Source organism: Tiliqua scincoides, chromosome 4 (assembly GCF_035046505.1).
Source record: "Tiliqua scincoides isolate rTilSci1 chromosome 4, rTilSci1.hap2, whole genome shotgun sequence".
NCBI lineage: Eukaryota > Metazoa > Chordata > Lepidosauria > Squamata > Scincidae > Tiliqua > Tiliqua scincoides.
Genome location: NC_089824.1, coordinates 63299963 through 63325772, shown reverse-complemented (window position 1 = coordinate 63325772; position 25810 = coordinate 63299963). Strand labels below are relative to the sequence as shown.

Genomic DNA, 25810 nt, shown 5'->3' with positions numbered 1-25810 from the left:
ACTTGGGACTAGTTCTCATGATATTGTCCAACTAGTCCTGCTCTCACATAATTAGGGGACGCAAACACAATGAGTTCCTCCCCCTCGGCTTGCACTTGACCGCAGCTGCCTAATCATAAGGCAATGGTTCATCTAAACCAACTGACCATGGAGGGGTGGTTGGGAGAAACTGCCCTGTGATTTAAGTGGCAATGAAGTGAGAGGAGCAGGATAAATGTTCATGTTCTTAATTGCGTAAGAATTGATTGGTCAGAAATTATTGGCCAAATTGGATCCTGCTTTCAGTGAAAGCACCTGAATTATAATATGGAGTGGATATGGAAAATGAGATTTCAAATCTTTGCTTGGCTGTGAAACTGACAAGCCTTTGGCAAGTAAACCATCTCATTCTGATCTATTGTATGAGCAGAAATGAAATAAGCACTATGAACCCCTTACAAAAGAAAGTGTTTTGGCTCCTGGTTAGCCCTACAATTCTATGCAACTTGGGAGGAAAAAAAAGCATATAGGAGTTCAGGCTAAGAGCCACGGAAAAAAGTAGGCGTTTCTCTTCTATTGTCCTACTTTTGACCACATTTGGACAGTATTATAGTCATGTACTGAGCAGTTAATCCCTTCTGTAGTCAAGTAAAAATGTGTTTTCACACTCTGACATGTTCTTCAGACTTCATCTGGGGAGTTAAATACCTGCTAATAAGTGCAAAATATATGAAACTTAGTAGGTTCATCTGCCTAGAGGTACAATAAAAATCAAGACAAAATGAATGTTTTATATGGTTATGCCCTGCATGGCCCACAGTTGCTCGAAGCCAAGAAAAATATGAAATCCTGAAAGGTTAAACATTTTAGCATTTAAATGGCTGTAAGAGAATATTAATTTCTAATCACTCCACCTGCTCCCGGACAATAATTTTTAACCTCCGAATGAATAAATGCTGCTTTAGCAGCTCTGCAAGAGCAGTGGCAATGCCTGAAAAACAGTTATATACTTCTAAATTACAACATAAGAACAATTGGGTTCTTGTATGAGAATTATTTTAGGACACGCTTTAAAAAAAACTCATTTTTGAAATGAGGCAGTAATTAGTGTCCAGCTGAATATTGAGGACACTAATTTTACTTGTAATGTAAACTTGACATTACATTTACTTGACATTCATTTTACTTGTAATGAAAACTTTGAGCCTTCAGAATAAAAAATCTACTATTTCTATGAACTCATCCTCATCAAACCACACATGTTAGGATAATCCACAGAACTCTGTAGTTCAATCTGCTTAAAGTTAAGCACTTCTCATGTCTTCTGTTTCAACAGGAAACACAGAAACTTGTGCTTACCTCTCAATGAAATCAGCAGAGCCTAAACTGCCTTAACTGATGCGTGCACTAAACTGTTTATACGGTTGGGGTCTCAGTATCTGCGGTGGATCCGCTCTTGGACCTGCAGCAGATACTGAAAATTGTGGATAAGGAAATCCACTATCTTTTGCCCCTAAAGCCTTCTGAAATGCTTTCTGAAGCCCTCAGAGGCTGCGTGCATCTGCCTGTGGCCTCAGCAGGCTTCAGAATGGCCTGTAGAGGTGAAAAAATGTGACTTCTGGTTTCCCTCGGGAAACAGGAAGTGATGTTTTTATGCCTTTTAAGGCACTCTGAGGCTAAAGGAAGCCCAAGGGAAATCAGAAGTCTTCCGGGGAAGCCCGCCGGGGGAAACAGATTTCCCAAGGGAAATTGGAAGTTATGTTTTTTTTGCCTCTATGGGCCATCACAGAAGCCACAGGTGGATGTGCTCTGCCTCTGTGGACTTCAGAAAGCCTTACAGAGGCAACTGGAGCACAGCTCTGGTTGCCTTTGCAGGGTTTAGCTGGAGCCAAGACCTGAGTTGAGCCAGATCCGTGGATGTTAAATCTGCGGATAAACAGGCTTCACCTGTACATTACCTAGTGCACTCTGCATTTTGCAGGGATGGAAAGGCTGCTGCGTTGCCAGAACATAGGTTTCGGCAATGCAGTGACCTGTTAGGACTGGGCCTTTTCAGGTTAAATTTTGGGCACTGCCTCTGTGGACACTGGTGTTCTTATTTGGCACTGATGCATCAGGATTGGGGAAAGCATTTTTGTTTATCCAAACTGCTTCTCCCTTAAGTGCAATGAAGCAAAAACCTGAGAATCTCAGAAACAGCTATAACATGTCTGAGCAGAAGAAGAAAAAAAAGAGTTCCCTGTGTGCACAAAAAGATAGTTATGATTATGTTAAACAGTTATTATAAAAGCAATTACTATTGTGCCTCTCCGATGTTAACTGAAAAAAAATAAATTACACTGCAATTGCCACATAATTCTCAAAGGCATTGAAGATTTCCCTCACTTACTCTTTTTAAAGAATTAAGTACAATGTAGAGCGAATGACACCCAGCATGATGATTTTCCTGTAGTTTGAAATTTACAATCTCTTTCTCTCACTCACACTCTTTTTGCTTCTGTTACAATAAAACTAACTTTAGATTTATAGGCTTCCTTGTTCCTAAAGGGTTTCCACATCCTTGCTACGCTGAATTAAAAGATTTGGAACCAGTATCTACCCATAATACAGAATGCCGTGCCTCTACTGACGATTTTGAGGTGAGGACTGTCTCTGCCTATCCCTGCCCCCACACAAGACAGGTCAGCAGAGTTGGCATCCAGTTGGTAAGCAGGGCCAACTGGGAGTGGGGCTAAGGTGGTGTCATAAATGCTGGGTCTCATCCCCAGTAGTTTGAGCCTAGGTACCTATGAATCCCAGCCCACCCATCTGAAGGACAGTTGATTAGCTGGTGGCCTACTGGGGTTAGATAGTAATGTTTTGGCTCTTCGCCTGATTAGGTCTCGGTGTGGTTTTGGTGGGGATTTTTTTCGCAAACCCCAGACTGTACCTGAGGTGTGGTGTTTAGCTAGGATGGTCATGACTGGCAGCTATAGTGCCAGACAGGGAGGAGGATTAGGGATTCATTGTGCACTCTGAGGTAAGCAAGAGTCAGAACTTGAATCAGAACAGATCTCAAGAGGCTTTCTGGGATGCAGGCTGATGATCATTCAGACTTGAATTGCAAAGTCCATCTCAAGGTCTGTCAGACTTAGGATGGGAAGAACAATTCAGTGCCCTAATTCCCTTTCCAGGGGTTGGTGTGGAAAAGCTGGGGCCATTGGGAAGTGACATTGGGTTGGGGCCAGGGTAGGTACCAGAGGTGGAGAAACTCCTCCAGGGTAGGTGGGCACATGAAAAGCCTGAGTCTTGCTGTAGTTAGGACCTGCTACAAGTTGATACTGGTATTCTTATTCAATAAACGTGGTCCATTTAACCAAAGCTAATCTTGCTGTGTACTTTGTGGGGATACATTGAGGTAATACACTGAAGTGGTAGAATCCTAGACTGTACCATTTCAGACTAGAGATGGAGGCATATTTTTGAATGTTCCTCCACATCAAAATAACTTTCTTTTATGTAGTGAACTATCACATCAGGAGGGAGACTCCATAAACATGACAACAGACATGGCATCTGATGTACTACTGTATTATATTCAGGAAGTTATCAGTGCCCCACCTCTTTCTGAAAGCAGCATCTGCCTTGAGGGAGCAGAATTTTTTTAGTTCTGATGCGGGGACATGGGTGGCATGGAGTAAGTGAGCAGCCACACTTGCTTTGCAGCTCTTAGAGCTCTGGCAGTGGTCAGGACAAGTGCTCATTTGCCCCTCCCCCATCTTGTCTTGGACAGCTGGTCTCTCCAGAGCATATTTGATGGCTGCTCCTTCTAAAGTTCTCAGAATCATTCTCACATTGTGCAGGCATAAGCACCAGCGATATTGCAAATCCACATTTATTTGTGAAGGTGAATTAGGCCTGAGAAAGGATTCAGTCCTTCATGGATTGGATTCACCTCCCTGCTGGGGTTCTGGCAGCTACACGTGCTGCTGGAATGCCTTCTGTGACCGCCCTACTTTGGCAGAACGTTTGTTCTGCTAGCAGGGCAGTCCAATTGGATTGGGATGTGAGACTTATTTGAACTGATGCTAATATTACTGCCATTTCTCACTTCCACAGTGGGTCCTTCTTTCAATTATACTTTCAGACTTTGCAAGTCAGGGTTGGGGTCAAACAAAAACTATCCCACCCCAAAACTGTTGTTTGCAGTGGCCTGTGGGATCAACCAAGGACAAAGCAACTGATCCTGCACAGATGGCCTCATTCACCTGTATCTCTTCCAGAGAGAAGCTGGCAACTTACAACTGGCCTGTATTTTACTGCTCTTACAATCAACAGAAATTCATCTGTGGTGCTTCTGTGCTGGGTTTAATGAACTGGTAAAATGAACCCCAGTTCCAAGAATGTTGCTAAGGGTCTAATTAGCTTTGGGCTCTTGTCGCCTGCCAGACTGGCCAAGTATAAAAGATATTACATGAACCTGATGCAGATAGACAAGGTATGATCCAGAAAACCAGTTTTTAAGCGAGGCCTGTGGTGTGTGGACCTTGCTGAACAACAATTGTTGATTATTTCACATATTATACTAAAAGGCATATTATACTAAAAGGCAGTATGGTTAAAAAGCAGCAATAAGTAAGGACTGGACCTTTCTAGTCTATTGCGTCTCAGTTGTGTACTAAATACATTTACAATGGCAACCAACCATAAATAAGAGACTTTTGTCGTAATTCAGTGCAATAATAAGCATGTGCAAGTTTATTCCTTTCAATGAGCTTAAGTATGCTTAGCTCTCTATTATCCTCTACAAATCAATTTTTCCACTTGCACATTCTCTTATAACTTGCACTGCTGAAGTAATCTCATTGTTTCCATTATACTCCTTGAAAACAGTCGAACTTTGACACTATGTTTTCACAAGCTAAAAGAAATGTTCTTTCTTGGCTGACTCAGAAAACAGGACATTTTGCTTCCAAGAACAGTTAACACATTTCGCTTTAAAAATTTGCAAGTAAATACAGTTGGACTTCAGTATCTGTGGGGGACTCATTCCTGGAGGTCCCCTCCATGGATTCCAAAATCAATGGATAATGGGCTCTGCAGGGCCCGAAAACCAGAAGTGCCTTCCAGACATCTCCGACAGGCTTTCTGAGGTCTTTCTGAACTGTGGGGCCCAAACGGAAACATTTTTTGCCAGCTTTGCTGCCAAAGTCTGTATAATCTTAGAGATACAAATGCCTCAGAATACCTCCAAGGCATAACCAGAAGGCACTTCATGCGAGGCCCTCCAGCATGCGTTGGCACCCATGTTGGGTCATATCTGTGGATGCTGAACCCTTGGATAAAGGCAGCCCATGGTACGACACACTTCAACTATGTGTGTGTGCGTGCACTTACTATAGGCAATTTCTTATATACCTAACCTTAAAAAACAAATAAAACTAACAAGCAAAAAACTCCTCATAAATCTGAAGCTTTGGCAACTCTTGCCAAGATTCCTAGAATTGTCAGTTCCGAGCCAAATGCTAACTATCTTATGTGCCAGTATCTGAGAAGGTGATGAACAATGCTAAGAAGTCTATAACCCTGGCTCTCATGGAATCCAGCACTGGCTCCCTCACCTTCCCAGGGTTGGCTTGAGATCTGCAGGCCCTAAGGGAGTCCAACACTGGCATGAGAGTTTTGTTGTTGTATTAGATTTTATGAACATTTTACAAGTGCAAGGGAAAGACGGAATATAAATTCTTTAAAAAATAGAGAGGTGTGATACTGGTGCAACCATAAAGTCTGGGGTACAAATGGGTTTAACAGCACTTTATGCTGGGCCAGCCTTAGCTGTAGAGCCCAACTGGAAACATTTTTTGCCAGGTTCACTGCCCAGGTCTGTAGAATCTTACAGCGCAATCCTAATAGCGCCCTGGGCCAGCACAAGTCCCTTGCGCTGGCCCAGGAGGGTAGCAAACGTGCCATAAAGCTTCATCTCCAGAATATAAGGTGGTTTGGATCAGAGAGTCTGCTGGGCAGCCCAAGTACCCCTCCTTGAAATCCATGGAGGAGGCCCTTGCAGGAAAAGCATCAAGCACATAAGTAAATGTATCCATATTTGCATTTGCTCTACAGGAAAACTATTTACCCAAATGAACACAGTTCAATAGACGTACCTAGTAATGTAAGGACACAAGCCAGTATTGCTATCAATGCTCCAGTGCTAAGTCCTGCTGGCAAGATGTAGGCCTCCGCGTTGCAGGTTTGTGCGATGCCATCGGCATCGCAATCGCACACTCGGATAGTGAGGGTGTTGGTGCTACTTAGTGAAGGAGAACCACTGTCCACAATGAATATTGGCAAATAGTACACTGACTGCTCCTGCCTCCGAAATCCATTTCTTCGGGTGAGTATGGATGCTGTGTTGTCTAGACCAAGAAAAGACAAGAGTAAACGGGATTGCTTAAAGAAACACTCCATGATTCTGTTTAAAGTTATATTAATATGTCAACAGCCATGACAATACACAGAAACTTGTGATTTTTTTTGAACTCACTGGAAGAACAAGCTTTTTCATATTTCCATATGATGAAGTTTATGAATGCTACACCCAATCTTCACGTAGAAAACAAAAGACAACATGGAAGGTTAAAAGTTCATGCTCCATCCGCAAGGTTTTTCGTCATTGGCACAGTTCAGATACTTACCTTGGCCTAAGATCCAATTCTTCCCTTAAAGTTTCTCCCAGCTGTTTTCCCTTAGCTGCTTTTCTTGCTCAAATGGGAGACAAAATAGTTTTGTTGGGAGGGCATTTTCAGGGAAGATTAAGGGCTCCCTGCCCACCTACTGATTTTTCCATTGTCCATGCACTGTGAATCCTTTCAATGTGATAGGAAGAAACACAGTGATAGGAAGAAACACAGTACTAGGAATCTCATGTTTTCCTTGTAATGCCTAGTTCTGGCCAATATGAGTTATAGTTGTTATATAGTATAGTTATAGCTCTTTTTGTCCACCATGGTAAAAACAAGGGGAAGGAGATTTCCTGTATCTCAGTTAGAGGATGTTAGAGGGCTTCAGTGAGGACCCCCCCCTTGCTTTTATTGCATCTTTGAAGTTATGCTTATTGTAAACAGACTTGAATCTATGAAAACATGTAGGTCAGAAATTAAAATTTTATAAAATTTTATACTTTTAAAATATATATATATATATGGGCGATGAATGAGCATGCCCAATGGAAGCACAACAGAAGACAGCTCCACAGGAACAAAAAAAATAAGAAGCCTTTTTACACTTTAATAATGGACATGTGTAAAACAGGACATATGATTCATTGTTGCTTCCTCTTAAGGTGTGATTGCAATCCTAGACAAACCTTCCTGGAAGGATGTCCTACTTCTAAGTAGACAGGCATAGGATTGTGCTATGGAAATGATGGAGATGTGCAAAGTCATTCAATACTGGATAGGTAACGTATACAATTCAATTACACCCCCCCTCCCGTGGACCCATGTTTAGTCAGATGACAAAGGCCAGTGGAAGGAAAAACACAAATGGCTGTGGGGAGGGGGGGGAAGGATCTGATTAAGCATGGGAGCACAGTGTGCCCTGAGGGGTGAAGGTTAATCCACCAGGTCTTTAGGGAATGACTGGTCAATCACAACCCTGTTTAGAGAGAATAGAAACATATAGCTGCAAGGGGGCTGAAGGTTTATACTACCTGGGGAGGATTATAAAATAGGATTTCTGCCTATCATGGAAATGAGTCATTTTAGCAATTCTTCACTGCAGAATGCCTGGATATGTCCGTAACTAGTCTATCCATAGCTGGGAGCATAAAAGTGTTTCTTGAGAATGGGATCATGGCTATTGATTTTTGACATTTGAAACATTTTCCTATTAGAAAATGCCTTCCTGTTAGAGATATAAGAATGTAAGAGGGGCCCTGCTGGATTAGAGCAAAGGCATGTCTACATTCTCATTTCCACAGAAGCCAAAGGAGATACTCCGGAACATTTGTCAACACCCAGCATTAAGGGCCAACAAAATATATAATACATTCAAAACAGAAATGATATAAGAATAGGACATTGCGATTCAGCAGGGATCTCTACCTCTTAGGAGAATGTAGTCTGTGGAAAAGGTTGGTCTGTGGAACTCATTGCCACAGGATGTGGTGATGGCATCTGGCCTAGATGCCTTTAAAAGGGGATTGGACAAATTTCTGGAGGAAAAATCCATCACGGGTTACAAGCCATGATGTGTACGTGCAACCTCCTGATTTAGAAATGGGCTATGTCAGAAGGCCAGATGCAAGGGAGGGCACCAAGATGCAGGTCTCTTGTTATCTGGTGTGCTCCCTGAGGCATTTGCTGGGCTGCTGTGAGATACAGGAAGCTGGACTAGATGGGCCTATGGCCTGATCCAGTGGGGCTGTTCTTATGTTCTTAGGTCTGTACAAGAGGGTGAAATAACCTTCAAATCTGGACTGTTCAGTTTTACCTCTGAAGTATCTTTAGCAGTGGATGATGCCTTTGAAAAAAGTTCTTTCATCAAAGCGCCAGCCACTTTGCCATGTGTTTAAGGGCTCTTTTCTGTATTTCCTGAGCCACATTAATCAAACATGAGACCCAGGAAATCATTCAGCTGCTGCCCTGAGGTATAATCTAATTTAGATAAAGACCTATAAAAACAAAAAGTGAAAAGAATCGGTTTAAGAAAGGATCTGAAGCCCATCTGTTTGGCTCATGGCTTAAAATGATTTAAGCAGCAGCTTCTTCCTCATGACAGATAATCTATGGATAAAAATTACTTTGGGGTCTGATTGCTCTTAATTAATGTTCTCCCTGACAAAGAAGTTACTCCAGATGACAATCAGTATTGCCTGTCGGAAGAAATGAGAGTGTTGATGTGTCAATGCTTGTGTGCCCTTGGGTTGTCAACCATCCTTGGTGCCTTACCTTTATTATCTTGCAATGTAAAGTTGTGGTTATTTGCTGCTTCTCCTGCCAAACTGAACGAAAACTGATGGCCACTAGGAGGCTCATCTTTATCGACAGCACTGATTCTCTGAATTACCTAGTTGGAGGTGGAAAAAAAAAGACAGCTTGTTCTCTATTACATTTTAGTTTGTATTAAATATAAGATGAATATTTTGCAATATGTACAAAGTAAGTGCTAGCAGCTACAACAAGAAAGGTTTCACATACAGTTGCTATGACCAGGATCATGTCTGTGTATTACTCAAGTACTCATCAAATTTGTTGTGGGATTCTCCCATCTTAACAGTTCCCTTGAGACCAAACTAGACATTACTTTAAACTCAGCATTAATAGATGTGTAAAGAAGGGGCATGAACATGATCTTTAGAAGCTGCCAAATGGCTGTGGGGGGAGGGGAATCTGACTAAGCATGGGAGGACAGTGCATCCCGAAGGGGGGGAAGGTTAATCCTTTTCCTGCCACTGTTAAGAAAATTCCCAGCAAGCAGCAATTTGCAATCAAAGCAGTGATTTCCCAAAAATACAGCTTTCAAGCTGCTTAAGATTCCCACAAATTTAAAAAGCAGTGTTTTGAGGGTGAGGGTAGATTTATTAAAGGATAACACAGGAGAAGAAATAGTAGATGCGGATGCAGACCAAATTATTCCCATTTAATTATGTGTTGTGTTAAACAGCAGAACAACACTGAGGGGCGAGTCAAATGTTCATTCTGTGACAAGGTATACAGTTTTTATATGACTGTACCAGCTCAGATTTTGGGAGAGGGAACATCACTTTTTTGAAAGTGTTCCCCCAGCAGACACACTGACTGCTAAAAGTTTTCAGAGAAAAGGCCTTGAGTACAGATTAAGTTAAATTCTTTATGAAACTTGGGGGGGGGGGGGAGGAATGGCAAAAAATACATGGGGATTAATTATTTTGGTTCAAAAAATAAAAAATAAAATTGTTGGCTAAATGGAACATAATATGGCTACGGAATATGAAACATAATTAAATTTTGTGTTTAAACTTGGGACCATCCCCAAGATTTCTCATTATGTATATGCAATTATTACAAAATACAGAAAAATCCAAAATAGTCCCAAGCACTTCAGTTAATGGATTAGAAATTCCAGAGCATTTTCAAAATGTGGATTTACCTGTGGAGTTCTCTCATGGGACCTCACATGATGAAAGTTTCAGATCTAGTTAATTTTTATTTTAGCTTCAAATCAACATGCCACTTTGCAGTAATAAACTGGTTTTATTTTATCTTAAAAGAGTCATCACTGAAAATCAAATTGCTGCATCATCAAGCTGCTAGAAATATAAATCCACACCTGGCCTGTTTCTGCATTTTCACACACAGTAGTTTCGTAGTCCATTGCAAATTCAGGAGCATTATCATTGATGTCAAGAATGGTGATTGCCACAAATCCTCTCCCAATTTGTGAAGGATTTTCTATTCAAAACAACAAGAACCATTCATGTATGAGTCTTCATTCTGTAAGTATTACATACAGTCCATACCTGGGGATGGGGGGGGGGGAGATGAAATTGCCAATGGGCTTTTTCTCACCAACACACAATGAAACACAAGAGGTATCATACTCTGTGCCTGTTTCTGCTAATGGCAGGGACCAGATGCCTGAGAATTCAGTGCTGAGCCAAAGGAATAAACATGCGTAATTCATTTAGCCACTTTCACTGACTTTCTTCTGAGAGTAATTATAGGGAAAATAAATATACAGGTAGCTACATCAGAGATGAGACAGCAAGACACTCTTATCAATCTGGTTGGGACCAACTGCATTTGGTTCCTCTGCTCCATAACTGCTGTCACTTACAGCGTGATCCAATATATGTTTACTCAATGTTTTGTTCAATGGAGCTTAGTCCCAAGCAAGTATGCTAAGTATTGCAGCATTACAGCCCAAACCTAACTAAATTCCTGTCTCCCCCCCCCCCCCGCTCCCCGCCAATGCAGCTGTCCCACTGGAGCACATGCTGCATCCTGTGGGGACATGGAAGGAGTCATGGAGGTCTCCTCCAGATAAGGGAATGTTTGTTTCCTTTCCAGGGAGAAAGCCTCCATTATGCCAATATGTCACCCTGGATTGGCACCAGCTACTTTGCTGGAGCAGGTTTGAGGTGAGTAAGGGAGAGGGAAAAGGGGAAAATGGGATAAGGATATCGGTGCAACTTGCTGCCACCGATATATGCCCTGTTCCACCCACTGTCACCCCAGACTCCCCACTCCTTCCCCTCCCTTCCCTAGTTAGTTGGTCTGGTTAGTTTAAAGCCACTGTGTGTATTTGTATATGATAAAACAAATAAATATAATGACACTGCCTTTTCAGACCACCCAGTAACCACTGATGCACTCATTATACATGATAGATCCTAATTTAACAGCATTAGAAATGAATCTTTGTTAGGCACATTATAAACCTAATATAATCTTAGTGTTGCAAGGGGCTATACTATATGTTCAATAAATTCTGTGTTGTCCATTACACCACCATAATTCAATGAAACATGATGGTGAATAAACCCATTAGAGAATTAGATGTAAAAGCTTCATTAACTTTTAAGTCTTTACATTTCACTGGCTGGAAGTTTCTTTTTAAATATTCAGGCTTTAGGTGAAGAATTTCATTCAAGGTCATTGAATGGATATTACAATGAAAGTTAACACTTCAGAAAAAAGTGTACAAAATGTTTTCATATGGTAACTTACGGCTCTCCATAGCCAAGACAGTGATGTTATGAATTGCATTTGTTTCTCTGTCCAACGATTTAGCTGTGGTGATAACCCCACTGTTGGCATCAATATTGAAATATCTCTCCAGGTCTGTGTTTCGATCTATTGAGTACCTGTATGAAAAATTAAAGCAAACTTGTGATGTATCTATAATTTTTGTTTTAAAAAAAATGTTTTATTGATTTCACATTAGGGTGAAACAGCTTTTATTATTTTCCCTTTTCATTCAGATTCCAATTTTGTCCCATGCCTCTTCATTTTCCAAGACAGGAGATAGTGTGCTACTAAGAGCCATCTGTTTCTGCAAAATGCACTAGGCTGAGGCAGGTTGGCTGTGTTCCCATACTTTATAATACCCTCCTAAGTGAGGTCACAGGTATTTCCTTTTTCCACTATTCTTTTTTTCTTAGAGCAGCCATTCATTAATTTTTGGAAGACTCCACTTCTGAACCCAACCTCCTGTGGAAAAGATTTGGAAGCCTGCCACCTGGCTGTATCCACCGCACACAGTTTCCAGTAGAACTTCTACTGTGAGGTTCAGAACTCCTTGACACAAGCCAAGAAGCCCCTGAGGCGGATAAGAAAACTGTAGAGTAGGTCAGGGATTCCAAATTACCACATTTGCTCTTGGGGCCTTATTGTCACCATACAAGCATAGCCTCTTGTAATGGAGCTCTTTTGGCTTGAACGTACTGTACGCCATTTGATCCTCCAAGCTGTTTTCAAGGATCAGAAAACCTCAAATGAAAAATAAAACAAGCAAGGGAGAAATTGTCCACTGCATGACTGTTTATTTACCTTCTTTGGAAATGGTTATGCACTTTTAGATTCATTAGAAACGCTTCCTTGACATAACACCATTTACCAGAAGGCCAGATTGTACTAAATTGAATGTGGATCGACAAGGGATATATGACAACTCTAAGTCACCTTCTTGGCATTGCAATCAAAGTTGCTCGATGGCCCTGTATGGTATAAAATGAGAGTTCTCAAACAATGTCACTGTGAATCTCCTTACACAAAGACGAAACAGCTCTTCAAGCTTCTCCACAGGAAACAAAACTGGAACACTGCTGACAATGGGCCATCTTGTCATGACACGGGTTTAAGGATATCAGAACCACCATTTGTTTTAAGATCCCTGAGGGAAGACCTCAAGTTAAGGAAAAAACAACACTGCAGCAAGGACCATGTCAGGAAGAAAGAGGGAAGCGAACAGAGCTCACAGGGCTTCACCAATTAGAAAGTAGTAAGAGGATCAGCATTTCACCTCTTTAACCAATCAGCAAACAGCACGGTGGTGGTGACAGGACAGTTCAGGTCTGCCATAGCAACTGCTGAGGGCACCAGGCATCATGCTGTGGGGAGCATGTTTAAGGATGCAAATATCTCTCTATTGCAAAAGTCAAGGACAAGTTGGTATAAATTATGTTCCATTCAGATGAATTGCTTCCACTTCCTTCAGAAGTTCTCCCTTTGCCCCCAATAAAATAACTCCAGGGGTTAGAAAATACATTTAGACGAATAGCACTTGCAATCAAAAGGATGGATAGCTGGAACAGTGATGATTTTGATCATAAAGATGAGACAGTTTGCACATTTGTTCTTTACTGTATTATTCCCATATGGACAGCCTCCATCAGACTCTTTATAACAGTAAATCTACCACAGTGACTTCCTCCACCAACAACAATCTCATCACTCTGGAAAGACAGAATTTCTCACTGTGTTGTTCAAAGTAGAAACAACTGCAGGACTAGAGTCGGAGTGCAGAAAAAGAGGCTTTATGAAGCCTGGCTACAGCTGGATTTTAATACTTCTGCTTACAGAATTTCCATACTAACATTTCACACGTGAAAACAGAGAAACACTCTTGTAAGATCTTTCTATTCAGTTATCAGTGTCCTTTATTACATACCTCTTCTCATACCTAAAGGCTCTTCTATGTCCTCTCTATTTTTAACTCTTCCTTCTTCCCATCCTTTCTCTTTTGGTATCTACTTAGATTGCAGAGCTCATGAGGGGAAAAGGACCTACCTATTTTTGCCTTATAACTCCTTAAGGCTCCATGTACCCTGGTGGCATCATACAAATAGCAACAGTAAGCAGAGGGCTACAATGTTGAGCTGCCCTTGGTCACCAAGTCAAAGTTGTGGTCAGCGGTTCCTGCCCTCCTCTTTCTCCCTCCTCTCATCTCTCCCTGCTTGGCCTTCTCCTTCCCTTCATTTAGATTTCCTATCCCCCACCCACCTTGATTGCCATAAGTTGTGGAGCTGACAATATGTTTCTTAGAGCTGGTTGGTTGGCAACCTTCAGTCTCGAAAGACTATGGTATAAGCCTACAGCACCTGGCATTCCCAGGCGGTCTCCCATCCAAGTACTAACCAGGCCTAACCCTGCTTAGCTTCCAAGATCAGACAAGATCAGGCATGTGCAGGGTGGCATGGTGATGATATCATCGTCCAGCCAACAGAGAAGCAGTGCCCAGCAGCAAGAGCTTTGTGCAGTTGAGGTGATGGGCGCCGGATGCCAGAGCCCACACTCACCACAAACAGCAAAAATGAGGAAGCTCAAAGACACATAATTCACCCTGCAATAATGTGTCAAACTCAGGCTTCCAAATTACGTGTGTCAGGGAAATTATCATAAATGTGTTAATTGGTTTTAAACCTATATGAGACATATAACAGTGATTAATTTCGCAATGATTATGACTGCCTTAACTGCAGAACACCTGCAACTAAAACACATAGTATTTTCTAACACATTGCATTTTGCAGCTTGATAAGTGGTTATGCAAAGGATGGGGGAAAGGTGCCCAGTGGGCAGGGGGGAGGCAGAGTATAATTATGTAAAATAAAGAAAGAAAAGTGAATTGACATTTGTGTTTGAATGCAAAGATAGTTACAGTCTAGCGGTCCAATCCTATTGCAGTGTTACACCACTGGAACTTTTGTTCCAGTGGCGTAACACACATTCCAGCTGACATGAAAGATGTCATAAGAACATAAGAACATAAGAACAGCCCCACTGGATCAGGCCATAGGCCCATCTAGTCCAGCTTCCTGTATCTCACAGCGGCCCACCAAATGCCCCAGGGAGCACACCAGATAACAAGAGACCTCGTCCTGGTGCTCTCCCCTACATCTGGCATTCTGACTTAACCCATTCCTAAAATCAGGAGGTTGCGCATACACATCATGGCTTGTACCCCATAATGGATTTTTCCTCCAGAAACGCGTCCAATCCCCTTTTAAAGGCGTCTAGGCTAGACGCCAGCACCACATCCTGTGGCAAGGAGTTCCACAGACTGACCACGCGCTGAGTAAAGAAATATTTTCTTTTGTCTGTCCTAACCCGCCCAACACTCAATTTTAGTGGATGTCCCCTGGTTCTGGTATTATGTGAGAGTGTAAAGAGCATCTCCCTATCCACTCTGTCCATCCCCTGCATAATTTTGTATGTCTCAATCATGTCCCCCCTCAAGCGTCTCTTTTCTAGGCTGAAGAGGCCCAAATGCCGTAGCCTTTCCTCATAAGGAAGGTGCCCCAGCCCCGTAATCAGCTTAGTCGCTCTCTTTTGCACCTTTTCCATTTCCACTATGTCTTTTTTGAGATGTCATACCAGAGAGGGCAGACTAGCTGTTGCCTGAAGTGGTGAGAGGCTGACTCCATGCAGTAACAGACACTCGCTGCTCCAGGTAGGATTGTGCAGGTTGGGGGGAGGGAGGAAGGCAGGGGGTGGAACAGGTAGAAGATGGGGCAGGGCAGAGATCAGATCCGGCCTGGTGGCAGTAGAATCTGCCAAATCCTAACTCCCTTCCTGGGCCCAATCCATCCCCATGGGTCCCAACCCATTCCTTGTAGGAATTTGGGAACCACTGCTTTATAAGTACAATGTAATGATCACACAACAGAATTTTACTTTATACATATCTGGCAACTGAAAAAATATGGATATTCTAAACACATAAATTCCAAGGAAATAGCTGTAAAGACAAGATTTGCCAAACAAATGCACATCCACTAAAGAGATGCTTGGGAACAGATTTCTATAAAATGCGCATCAATATGCATTCAGCATACACACGTCTTCCTTTCTGTAAACAGTTTGCTCTGCAAAGCGTTGGGCATAATTAATTTAATTGAAGCATAAGTTATGGTTTGCAGATAATAATGAATTCTCATCTTCTACATAATATTTTCCTTACAAAATCCTGTTAATTTCATTTATAGTTGTGAAAAATGTATATTTTTAAAGGAGATTTAAGTACCAAACTAGTGTAACGCAGTCTAGGAAATAAAATTTCCATATTCTTGGAACAATGAGGCATACTGAGATAAAAACAGTTTTCAAATTACTCGGTGGGGAAACAGGAGTGCTTTTAAGGCTGCAATCCTATACACTCTTATCTGGGAGTGAGGCTGCAATCCTAACCACCCTTTCCTGAGAGTAAACATCATTGAAGAAAATAGAAATTACTTCTGAGTAGACCTGGTTAGAATTGTGCCCTAAGTCTCATTGTATTAAGTGGAACTTACTTCTGAGTAGACATGCATAGGATTGTGCTGTAATGGTGGACAGCATTCTCAGTTTCTTGTGGAATTTCAGTATGGGATAAAAACAATCAGAGGTAAATAAACTATAACGCACTTTTGTAAACTTTATTTTTATTTTTCATATTTTTATACCACCTTTCCTCCCTCAGGGTGGTGTACGCAGTTCCTTCCCTCCCCTTGTCCTTACAACAATCCTGTGAAGTTGGTCAGGATGAGAGATGGTGACTGGCCGAAGGTCAACCAGGAAGCTCTGTGGTTGAGTAGGAATTTGAACCTGGAACTTCTAGGTCTAACTCCAGAACCACTATACCATCCTGGCTCTGAGATTGTTTTGCATCATTTATCTACATAATATATAAGAACACAACATGTCTTGTTTTGTCTTGTAAACCAGTATATGATCTGTTTACAAGTATGTCAACAAAAACTCAAAGGTGTCCTTTAAGAATAATTCTGGGATGAAGGAAACGACAGGAAGCTAAAGGCAGAAATGAAGGGAGCTGTAATATTACCTGACAGGACTGTTAGAGGCATCGGGGTCATGAGCTGCTACAGTTCCAATGATGGTGCCCACTTTGGCCGCTTCAGAGACCACCATGGAGTATAAACGTGAGGTAAATATAGGAGGCTCATCTACATCTTCTACAATGATCTTCACTGTTGTCATATCGCTGAATGGCCCCAGGCTTAGAAAGCGAGGGTCAACCTGCTTGTTTGCTGCTTCTATTCTCAAGCTGTAGCTGGCTTTGGCTTCATAATCCAGCTCCTACAAGGGAAAAAAGTCAGTTCAATATTTCATCACCAGTTATATAAAACATTCAAAGTTTACTCAATGAAGCTCTTCGTTCTGCAACTGTCAGTGAATGCAACTATATGGGTTTTGCCATCCCAATATATACAAAATGTTAACTGTGCCATCATCTCCCATACTGTGAAATGATTGGTGCAACAGACTTCTTGTACTGCCAGTGAAATCTTAACAATCAGTATCCAGAGTTGCAGTCAAAGTCCATTTTCTACTGACTTGTGCAAGAGGATGGAACACATGATTTTTGTTGCTTCCTGCTTCTTTCTCCAGCCTCTTGGACCCCTGGAGAACTGGAATGTTGGATAATCAACACCAGCAGATTTTTGGGGAAGATGGTGGGAGGGGTGTGTGTGTGTGTGTGTGTGTGTGTGGAAAGGGAAGGAGTGATCAAAGTGGAATGTGATCAAAGTGGAATGTGCTTTGTGAAATAGTTTAGTGCATTCAGTTCCACAGTCACTGCACCAGTGACAGCACTAAACAATGCAGGTGACTGTGGGCCCAATCCTAAGCTTCACGTGCCGGGTCACTGCAAACGTGGTGCCGTAAGGCCTTAGCGCTGGTGCTCAACTGGTGCTAGCCCAGAGCAGATCGCTGAGCAGCGGAGAGGTAGGTGGGAGTGTGGGGGGAAGTGGGGAGGAGGTGTTCTGGGGCAGGGGAAGGTGAGTAGGGATGCCAGGGGGAGGGAGTGAGGAAGGGAGGAAGGTGGAGCCATCCGACACAGAGGCTCTTACTTCTACACTGACTCATTGCAGAGCTACTCAATTTACCCGGTGGAAGGGGACGAAAGTCCCCTTCTCCTAAGGAGGCAGCGTCAACTGCTTGGAGAGCACAGGATGCAGTGGCAGACACTTTTGGCGCCGCTGCAGCACTGTGCGCTGGGCAGCTCAGGATAAGGCTGTGTAGCTCTTGAACCTTTTAGGAGACACAGAGCCCAATCCTAGGCATGTCTACTTAAAAGTTCCATTATAATCAATTGGACTTACTCCTAGGTAAGTGTGGATAGGATTGCAGCCATAGTTCCACATAATTCTTATCTGGAACTGATTGCATGATGGATGAATACTATATGAAATGGAGCTTATTATTAGAAATGGTAAGTAAACTGACTTTCTATCCATACTTTTTTTTCTAATCAACCATACACTACAATCTGAAATATCTAGGTAACAGTGCATGTTCCAGAAAGGAAACCAGGGTTGCTTAATATTTTTCTCGAGTTTTGTTCATTACATTTGTATAAATTGAGGGTACTTAGAGGAAGAGATAATGATTTAATAAGAGCAAACAATGAACTCTAAACTAATAATAAGCATAATCAGAATTCTTTGTGTGTGAAGCTGTCTTCAAATCATATAAATCAGCCCAATGAAAATTGGGTGAACTGTTGCTAATGTCACAATCAAACATGTAAATTAGACTGATGAAAAAGAATGGAAGGCTATACTGCTGCTCATGTCACTATAACTACAATTCACCATGTCATAGAGGAGGGAGGGGGTAAAGTAAAGGCCTAGAAATTGCGTGAAAGAACTATAAACTACACAGCAGGGCCAAAGACATGGGTGCACATCTGAACAATAGATGACAGTGTGATTTTTCAGTTCACAGTCAATGGGTTGTAGCCTAAGGACTGTATGTGAAAATAGGGTCACATTTTGCTACCTTATTCCATGTTTCATTGCACATAATAAACAGCACAATAATTTTATGTGTGCCATCTTGTGCAATTTGTTCCGTGGTTTTGTAAGATGTTGAAAACTGTCCTATGCAAGGTGTTCTTCAAGCACAGAGCCAAGTCAGGATTCCTTTTGATTTTCTGTGCTCAATTACCTTGGCTTCCCACATCCTTATGCTCAAACCCACTTATGTGAGTGGAAGAATATCTTATAGCACAATCTATATCAAGTTTCACAGTATTCAATGGGGCTGACTCCCAGATAAGCATTGATAGGTAGCCTAAAAGTCCAACATTTTTGTATATGAGAAATTGAAGTGCACATTGGTGGGTGAACCATTAATGTATAGTTTGCAGCATACAATGTTCACTAGATAGCGATGGACTTCATGTCCCGGGGAAGCCAGCCCAGCTATCACAAGGTATGTTTTTAAACATGTAGCATAGAATTGACTATGCTATACATAGTCTATGAATACAATTAAACATGACTGTATAATTGATAGGCAGTTCTGAAACAGTTAAGCAATCAAAGAATACTGAGTCTTGCATTGCTTAACTGTTTGGTAGAATTAAACACTTTAGAATCAGACATAGCTGCCATATTTCTACTTCAATTCATGAGTGTAAAGAAGAAAGCTAATGGGAACCATCCTGTCCATTGGGTGACACAACTCTATAACTAAACTTTGTTTGAAGCTGTATAATTAAATAGAGTTTGATTTCCTGGCTTTGTGAAAAATAGCTCTAAAGATACACTTCCAAGTCTCCCTGCATGGCTATATACTACATTCAGCCACTAGAGGTGATAAATGTAATACAGTAAATAGAATGAAATTATAGAATAGCAATATTTATTTAATTTATTTAAACGAGCCATATTCCGCCATTCTAAAATTCATCATACATCAATAATAATGACTTGTGTTTTTATCTTGCTTTTAAACCATGTTTTTAATTGTGTTTTAATTGTATTTTAATTGTTGTAAGCCGCCTTAGGTTCCTTTGGGGAGAAAGGCAGGGTATAAATCAAGTAAGTAAGTAAGTAAGTAAGTAAGTAAGTAAGTAAGTAAGTAAGTAAGTAAATAAATAAATAAAACACAACCTAAAATACTTAATAAAATTTGAACAGTTAATCAATAAAATCCAAAAATCATCAGCCCACAAACCTCCTTGATGTCATAGCAATACAGAGCAAATTATACTTAAAGCAGCAATATAAAATACTAAAATCAAGCACCAAAAATAAAACAACAGCAGTGTTAAAAACAGTAAGAAAAAGATAGGCAGCCGCTTCAGCCACCTTCAAAACGCCTACTGAAACGAAAATATCTTCAGGCCCCAAATCATCTCCAGGCAGTGCTCCAAGGATCCTGACAGCCCCCTTAGAATTAAGTAAAAGAGAAAGATACAGCTGAGTGTCATCAGCATACTGATGACACCCAACTCCAAATTCCCGGATGACCTCTCCCAGTGGTATCATTAAACAGCAAGGGGAACAAAATAGAACCTTTGGCACTACACCTGTCAAGAGTTCTAAATAGGTGTCCTTCAGTACCACCTTATAGGACCTGTCAGTCAAGAAGGAGCAGAACTACTGCTAGAGAGTGCCTCCAAGCCTCAACGTAGTCCTGCCCCAAGACACTAAGAACATAAGAACAGCCCCACTGGATCAGGCCATAGGCCCATCTAGTCCAGCTTCCTATATCTCACAGCGGCCCACCAAATGCCCCAGGGAGCACACCAGATAACAAGAGACCTGCATCCTGGTGCTCTCCTCTGCATCTGACATAGCCCATTTCTAAAATCAGGAGGTTGCACATACACATCATGGCTTGTAACCCGCAATGGATTTTTCCCCCAGAAACTTGTCCAATCCCCTTTTAAAGGCATCCAGGCCAGATGCCATCACCACATCCTGTGGCAAGGAGTTCCAACCACACGCTGAGTAAAGAAAGATTTTCTTTTGTCTGTTCTAACTCTCCAACACTCAATTTTAGTGGATGTCCCCTGGTTCTAGTGTTATGTGAGAGTTATGTGAGAGTGAGTTATGTGAAAGTGTAAAGAGCATCTCTCTAGCCACTTTATCCTTCCCATGCATAATTTTGTATGTCTCAATCATGTCCTCCCTTAGGTGTCTCCTTTCTAGGCTAAAGAGGCCCAAACGCCGTAGTCTTTCCTCATAAGGAAGGTGCCCCAGCCCCGTAATCATCTTAGTCACTCTCTTTTGCACCTTTTCCATTTCCATTATATCCTTTTTGAGATGTGGTGACCAGAACTGGACACAATACTACAGGTGTGGCCTTACCATCAATTTGTACAATGGCATTATAATATTAGCCGTTTTGTTCTCAATACCTTTTCTAATGATCCCAAGCATAGAATTGGCCTTCTTCACTGCCGCCGCACATTGGGTTGACACTTTCATCGACCTGTCCACCACCACCCCAAGATCTCTCTCCTGATCTGTCAGACAGCTCAGAACCCAACAGCCTACATGTGAAGTTTTGATTTTTTGCCCCAATGTGCATGACTTTATACTTACTTACATTGAAACGCATCTGCCATTTTGCTGCCCATTCTGTCAGTTTGGAGAGACCTTTCTGGGGCTCCTCACAATCACTTCTGGTCTTCACCACTCGGAAAAAGTTGGTGTCGTTCGCAAACTTAGCCACCTCACTGCTCACCCCTGTCTCCAGGTCATTTATGAAGAGGTTGAAAAGCACCGGTCCCAGGACAGATCCTTGGGGCACACCACTTTTCACTTCTCTCCATTGTGAAAACTGCCCATTGACACCCACTCTCTGTTTCCTGGTCTTCAACTCGGTCTCAATCCAGGTTGAGGACCGGCCCTCTAATTCCCTGACTGTGGAGTTTTTTCAGTAGCCTTTGGTGAGGGACCGTGTCAAACGCCTTCTGAAAGTCCAGATATATAATGTCCATGGGTTCTCCCGCATACACATGCCTGTTGACCTTTTCAAAGAATTCTAAAAGGTTCCTGAGGCAAGACTTACTCTTACAGAAACCATGCTAATTCTCCCTCACTATGAAAGGTCCAACAGGACCAACATGCATGCAGTCCCCTTGACCAGTCCCCAGTGCATAACAAGTACCAAGACTACCATCTCCTTCTCAAAGCCTGCCCTGAAGACTGATTGGAAGGCATCCAAATAATCTGTTTCATTCAGCATGCAAGGGATCAAGCACCACCACTCAATCGCCCCTGGATCAAGCACCACTCGCTCGATCACCATGACTGGGAAAAGGAGGTTTGTTACTGTGGGATTCAGGGAGGGCTTTTTCAAAAGGGGTTGAACCATCTTCAGTGCTCCAAGCAGTGCCCCTTCTATGAAAGAGGTATTCACTTCCCTCCCCAACACTTGGTTAGACCTCTCTGGGTTGATTTTTATGAGTTATGCTGGGCAAGTGTCAAGCAGAAAAATGCCTGAATCCATAAGATCCTGTCCACATTCACAGGTAATATACGGTGAAAAGAATTTCAGACAATAGGATAGACAGATACCTGGGGGACATCACTAGGCACTGTTACAGTGGAGTCCAAATCATGGCACATGCGAATCATTTTATTTGTGAAGTGCCTAGCAATATTGTCACAGTGAGCCATTAAGCTGTCTCCACATATAACTTCTGTGGGGTCTGGTGTTGCTTTTTGGTAAGGAAAAATATATTTCCCTAATATGTAAAGACCAAAAGGAAAATCATGCATATCTACTGGATTGTGTTCATTTCTCTAACAGCTTTGTATGCTCAAATTAAGCTGACCTGGATTTCAACTATCTTACCTTACCTTGTATGACAAAAAATGGCATATGATACAATGCACACACAAGAGATAAACTTCTTTACTGAAAAGTACAGCAATAAAAGAAGCCAGCTGGAATAAATAAAAAGTTCAACAGGATTCAATCCTAGCTCTTCAAGACGTTCTGTATAGCTTGTTAAAAAATGAATACTGTTTAAAGCAGACTTTTTCAGAAGTTTCCTAATTTAAAAAAACAGGTAGAAGAAAAAAGTTTTCTTTCACCATAATAGTGAAAAGGAGTGGGTGCTCCTTTTTTTAGCAGGGGGAGAGTAACTGGTCCACCTCACCCCAGCACTGTCTGTTCTAGTGGCTGTCTGCTGGTATTCATTTGCATCTTTTTAGATTGTGAGCCCTTTTGGGACAGGGAGCCATTTACTTATTTGATTTTTCTCTGTAAACCGCTTTGTGAACTTTTAGTTGAAAAGCGGTATATAAATACTGTTAATAATAATAATAATAATAATAATAATAATAATAATAATAATAATAATAATAATAATAATAATAGACACTTGGCACAAAGACCTGCACCTTCAAGTTACAATTTTTAACATTTATTCATCTTGTTTCCTCCTCTTGAATCAAGAATGAGCATGTCTTATGGACAACTTTATCTTATGTAGTTATGGGCCCAATCCTGTCCAACTTTCCAGCCCCAATGCACCCTTGCCAACATACTGCATCCTCTGATGGGGCCTTCTCAAGATAAGGGAATGTTTGTCCCCTTACCTAGCGGCTGCATTGCAGCTGGGTCAGCAATGGAAAGTTGGCTAGAATTGGGCCCTATGTTGTTATGTTATCTTATGATGCTGTTATGTTATCCTAAGCTAAAAACACCAGTAAGAGAAGAAGAGCCACATTGGATTATACTGGAGACAGCAAAGTCCTCACGTGGTGACTCAACTCCACCCATTTTCCATGGGAAAATATTTGTAGTAGTGGGTCACGAATGCATGAAAACTTACCACTACTGAGAGAATTTTCAAGCTGCTGTGCTCCAGGATGTGGTAAATTTTCAATGGGGTCTGTCACAGAAAGGGCTCCATTGTGAAAGTGAGGAGGTAAAATTTTTACATGAGAACTTCATCATCTTAGAAAGAGAGTAAGGGAGACATGTGGCCAGCATAGGAGAAAACTGATATCAAACCAGTTCTTCATGCAATAAGAAGTGAGATCTCAAATGTTTTGTTTCTTCTTCCAGAGAGAAGACTTTCTCTTTTTTGGTAATCCCTCTGTGTGTGTGTGTGTGTGTGTGTGTGTGTGTGTGTGTGTGTGTGTGTGTGTGTGTGTGTCATGCGGGCATGTGCCATTTGTCAGAGAGGAGTAGGAGTACAAACTAGTTTAAGCTAGTATATGAGGAGGCAGGGGGCAGTTTGGATGGACCTTCTTCCTCACGTGATTAGCAGAAGGGGGCTAGCATGCTGGGAGGGAGGACAGAACATACACAAACCCACTGCTGACCATGTGAAGAGGGGGCAGTTCAAAAAGTATACAGGAAGTCCTTGCTTAACGTTGTTTCGTTCCACGCCGTTTTGTTTCAACACTGATGAGTAGCCTGCGTTGCACAATGAGGACAAGCCATTGGCTGTGCAAGTTGACAGCCAACTAATACAGTCAATTAAAAAGTGTAGGGAATCCACAATGCCCTGCAGGTAGGACTAATCTGAACACGCACAATCAACTTTGCGAGCTACTACAACTGATTGCCTCTGCCTCCAATGTAATGATCACAAGGTGTGAAAGACAACCAATGGGACCAGAGCTAGAAGTGTGGGCACTTCCAACACATCTCCTATAGTTTAAGCAAGGTCAGAAGATGGCAGAGGCTGGCACAACTGCGGGGGTTCTGGAGAGAGAAGCTGATGGGTCCAATTTTAACTGCGGTGCTTTTGAATGCAACATCTGCCTGAAGTCTGTAAGAGAAGCATATTCCAAGGTCAGCCTATTCCTGGTGAAGACATTAAGACCTGCTTCTCCTCTCCTTGGGAGTGCTCGCCCTGTGGAGGCAAGGATTCAAACAAAGCAGCCTTCAAAGCAGAGCACGTGTAGGGGCATTTCCAACTAAGCATGTCTAAGATTGGTTTCATTACACATCATTTTTGCTTAAAGCTGCAGTTTCATCAATGATGTGAAGGGAGTAATTCCTGTACTTTGAAACATCCAAAATTATTTCCCTCACTGGATCCAGGGCTGTCATGAGTGCCTTGAACTAAACCAGCAGAAAATCTGGCTGACAAATCTCTCTCAAGTACCACCAGACCCAAAAATCTTACCTATGAAGTCTTAGATTAATAGTATGCAGGAACAAGTCGACATGATATGGAAAACAGTGAAGATACTCTGGATTTATGCTTCCAATTAGCACAACTGTCTTCTTTTATACTGATCATTTGACTAGCCATTGGATTATCCCTTCATTACCATGACTGAAGCATGGGATTCTATTAGAATAGCAAGCTAACTTCTTACAAATCACTATGACAGCACTGAAGGTTAAAAGGACAATGCATATTTTAGGTCTGCCTTCAGTACAGTGAATGGAGCCTGACAGCTTCATTAATATTTGTGCATTAGTGTTATCTGATTAGATCCTATGTCTCATCCATTCATTCTTTTTAACAGTGAGCATTTTGTCCTGTCTGAAGGAAATTACAAAACAAGCCATCCCTATTAAAAAGAAAATGATGTGCAGTTATTCACAAAGAAGCCATTTCATAACCCTCATTTTTTAAAACCATATGGTAACTTTTGAGTAACGCAATTTACAATGAAATACCTGCATGTAGTAACCTGCATTTGAGTAACGCAAATACCTGCATTTAGTAACGCAAATACCTGCATTTGAGTAACGCAAATACATGCATTGAGTAACACAAATACATGCATTGAGTAACACAAATACCTGCATTTGAGTAACGCAAATACTTGCATTGAGTAACTGCAAATACCTGCATTTGAGTAACACAATTTACAATGAAATACCTGCATGCAGTCCTTACAGGGAATGCTGATGATGACATTTGATGAAATTAATTCTAACCTTTAACTCTTAGCTCTCTAAATGTGGTCACACAGAAAATAACAATAAAGTAGAGCACTATAAATGCAGCTGACTTTCTACATTGTTGAGGCAGAGTCTTAAAAACTTCTCAGGTAATCAGACAATCAGGGATGGGAACTCGAGTCAGGTGACTTGAGTTTGAGTAGCAAAAATCAGTGTTTTTCACTGACTTGTTTGCACTTGAGTCAAACGTG

At 41.6% G+C, this 25810-nt stretch overlaps 1 protein-coding gene and 1 pseudogene across 1 annotated transcript in view; both read right to left on the bottom strand.

Moving 5' to 3' along the window:
* CDH7 (cadherin 7) overlaps positions 1-25810 on the bottom strand; it is a 133592-nt gene that overhangs the window by 3959 nt on the left and 103823 nt on the right. The window contains exons 6-10 of the mRNA XM_066626413.1: positions 16762-17015; positions 11667-11803; positions 10267-10388; positions 8907-9024; positions 6120-6371 (exon numbers count right to left, since the gene is read on the bottom strand). Of these exons, the coding sequence (XP_066482510.1) occupies positions 6120-6371; positions 8907-9024; positions 10267-10388; positions 11667-11803; positions 16762-17015 (883 nt within the window). The remainder of the gene's footprint in view (positions 1-6119; positions 6372-8906; positions 9025-10266; positions 10389-11666; positions 11804-16761; positions 17016-25810) is intronic.
* LOC136650117 (5S ribosomal RNA) lies at positions 14027-14144 on the bottom strand (annotated as a pseudogene).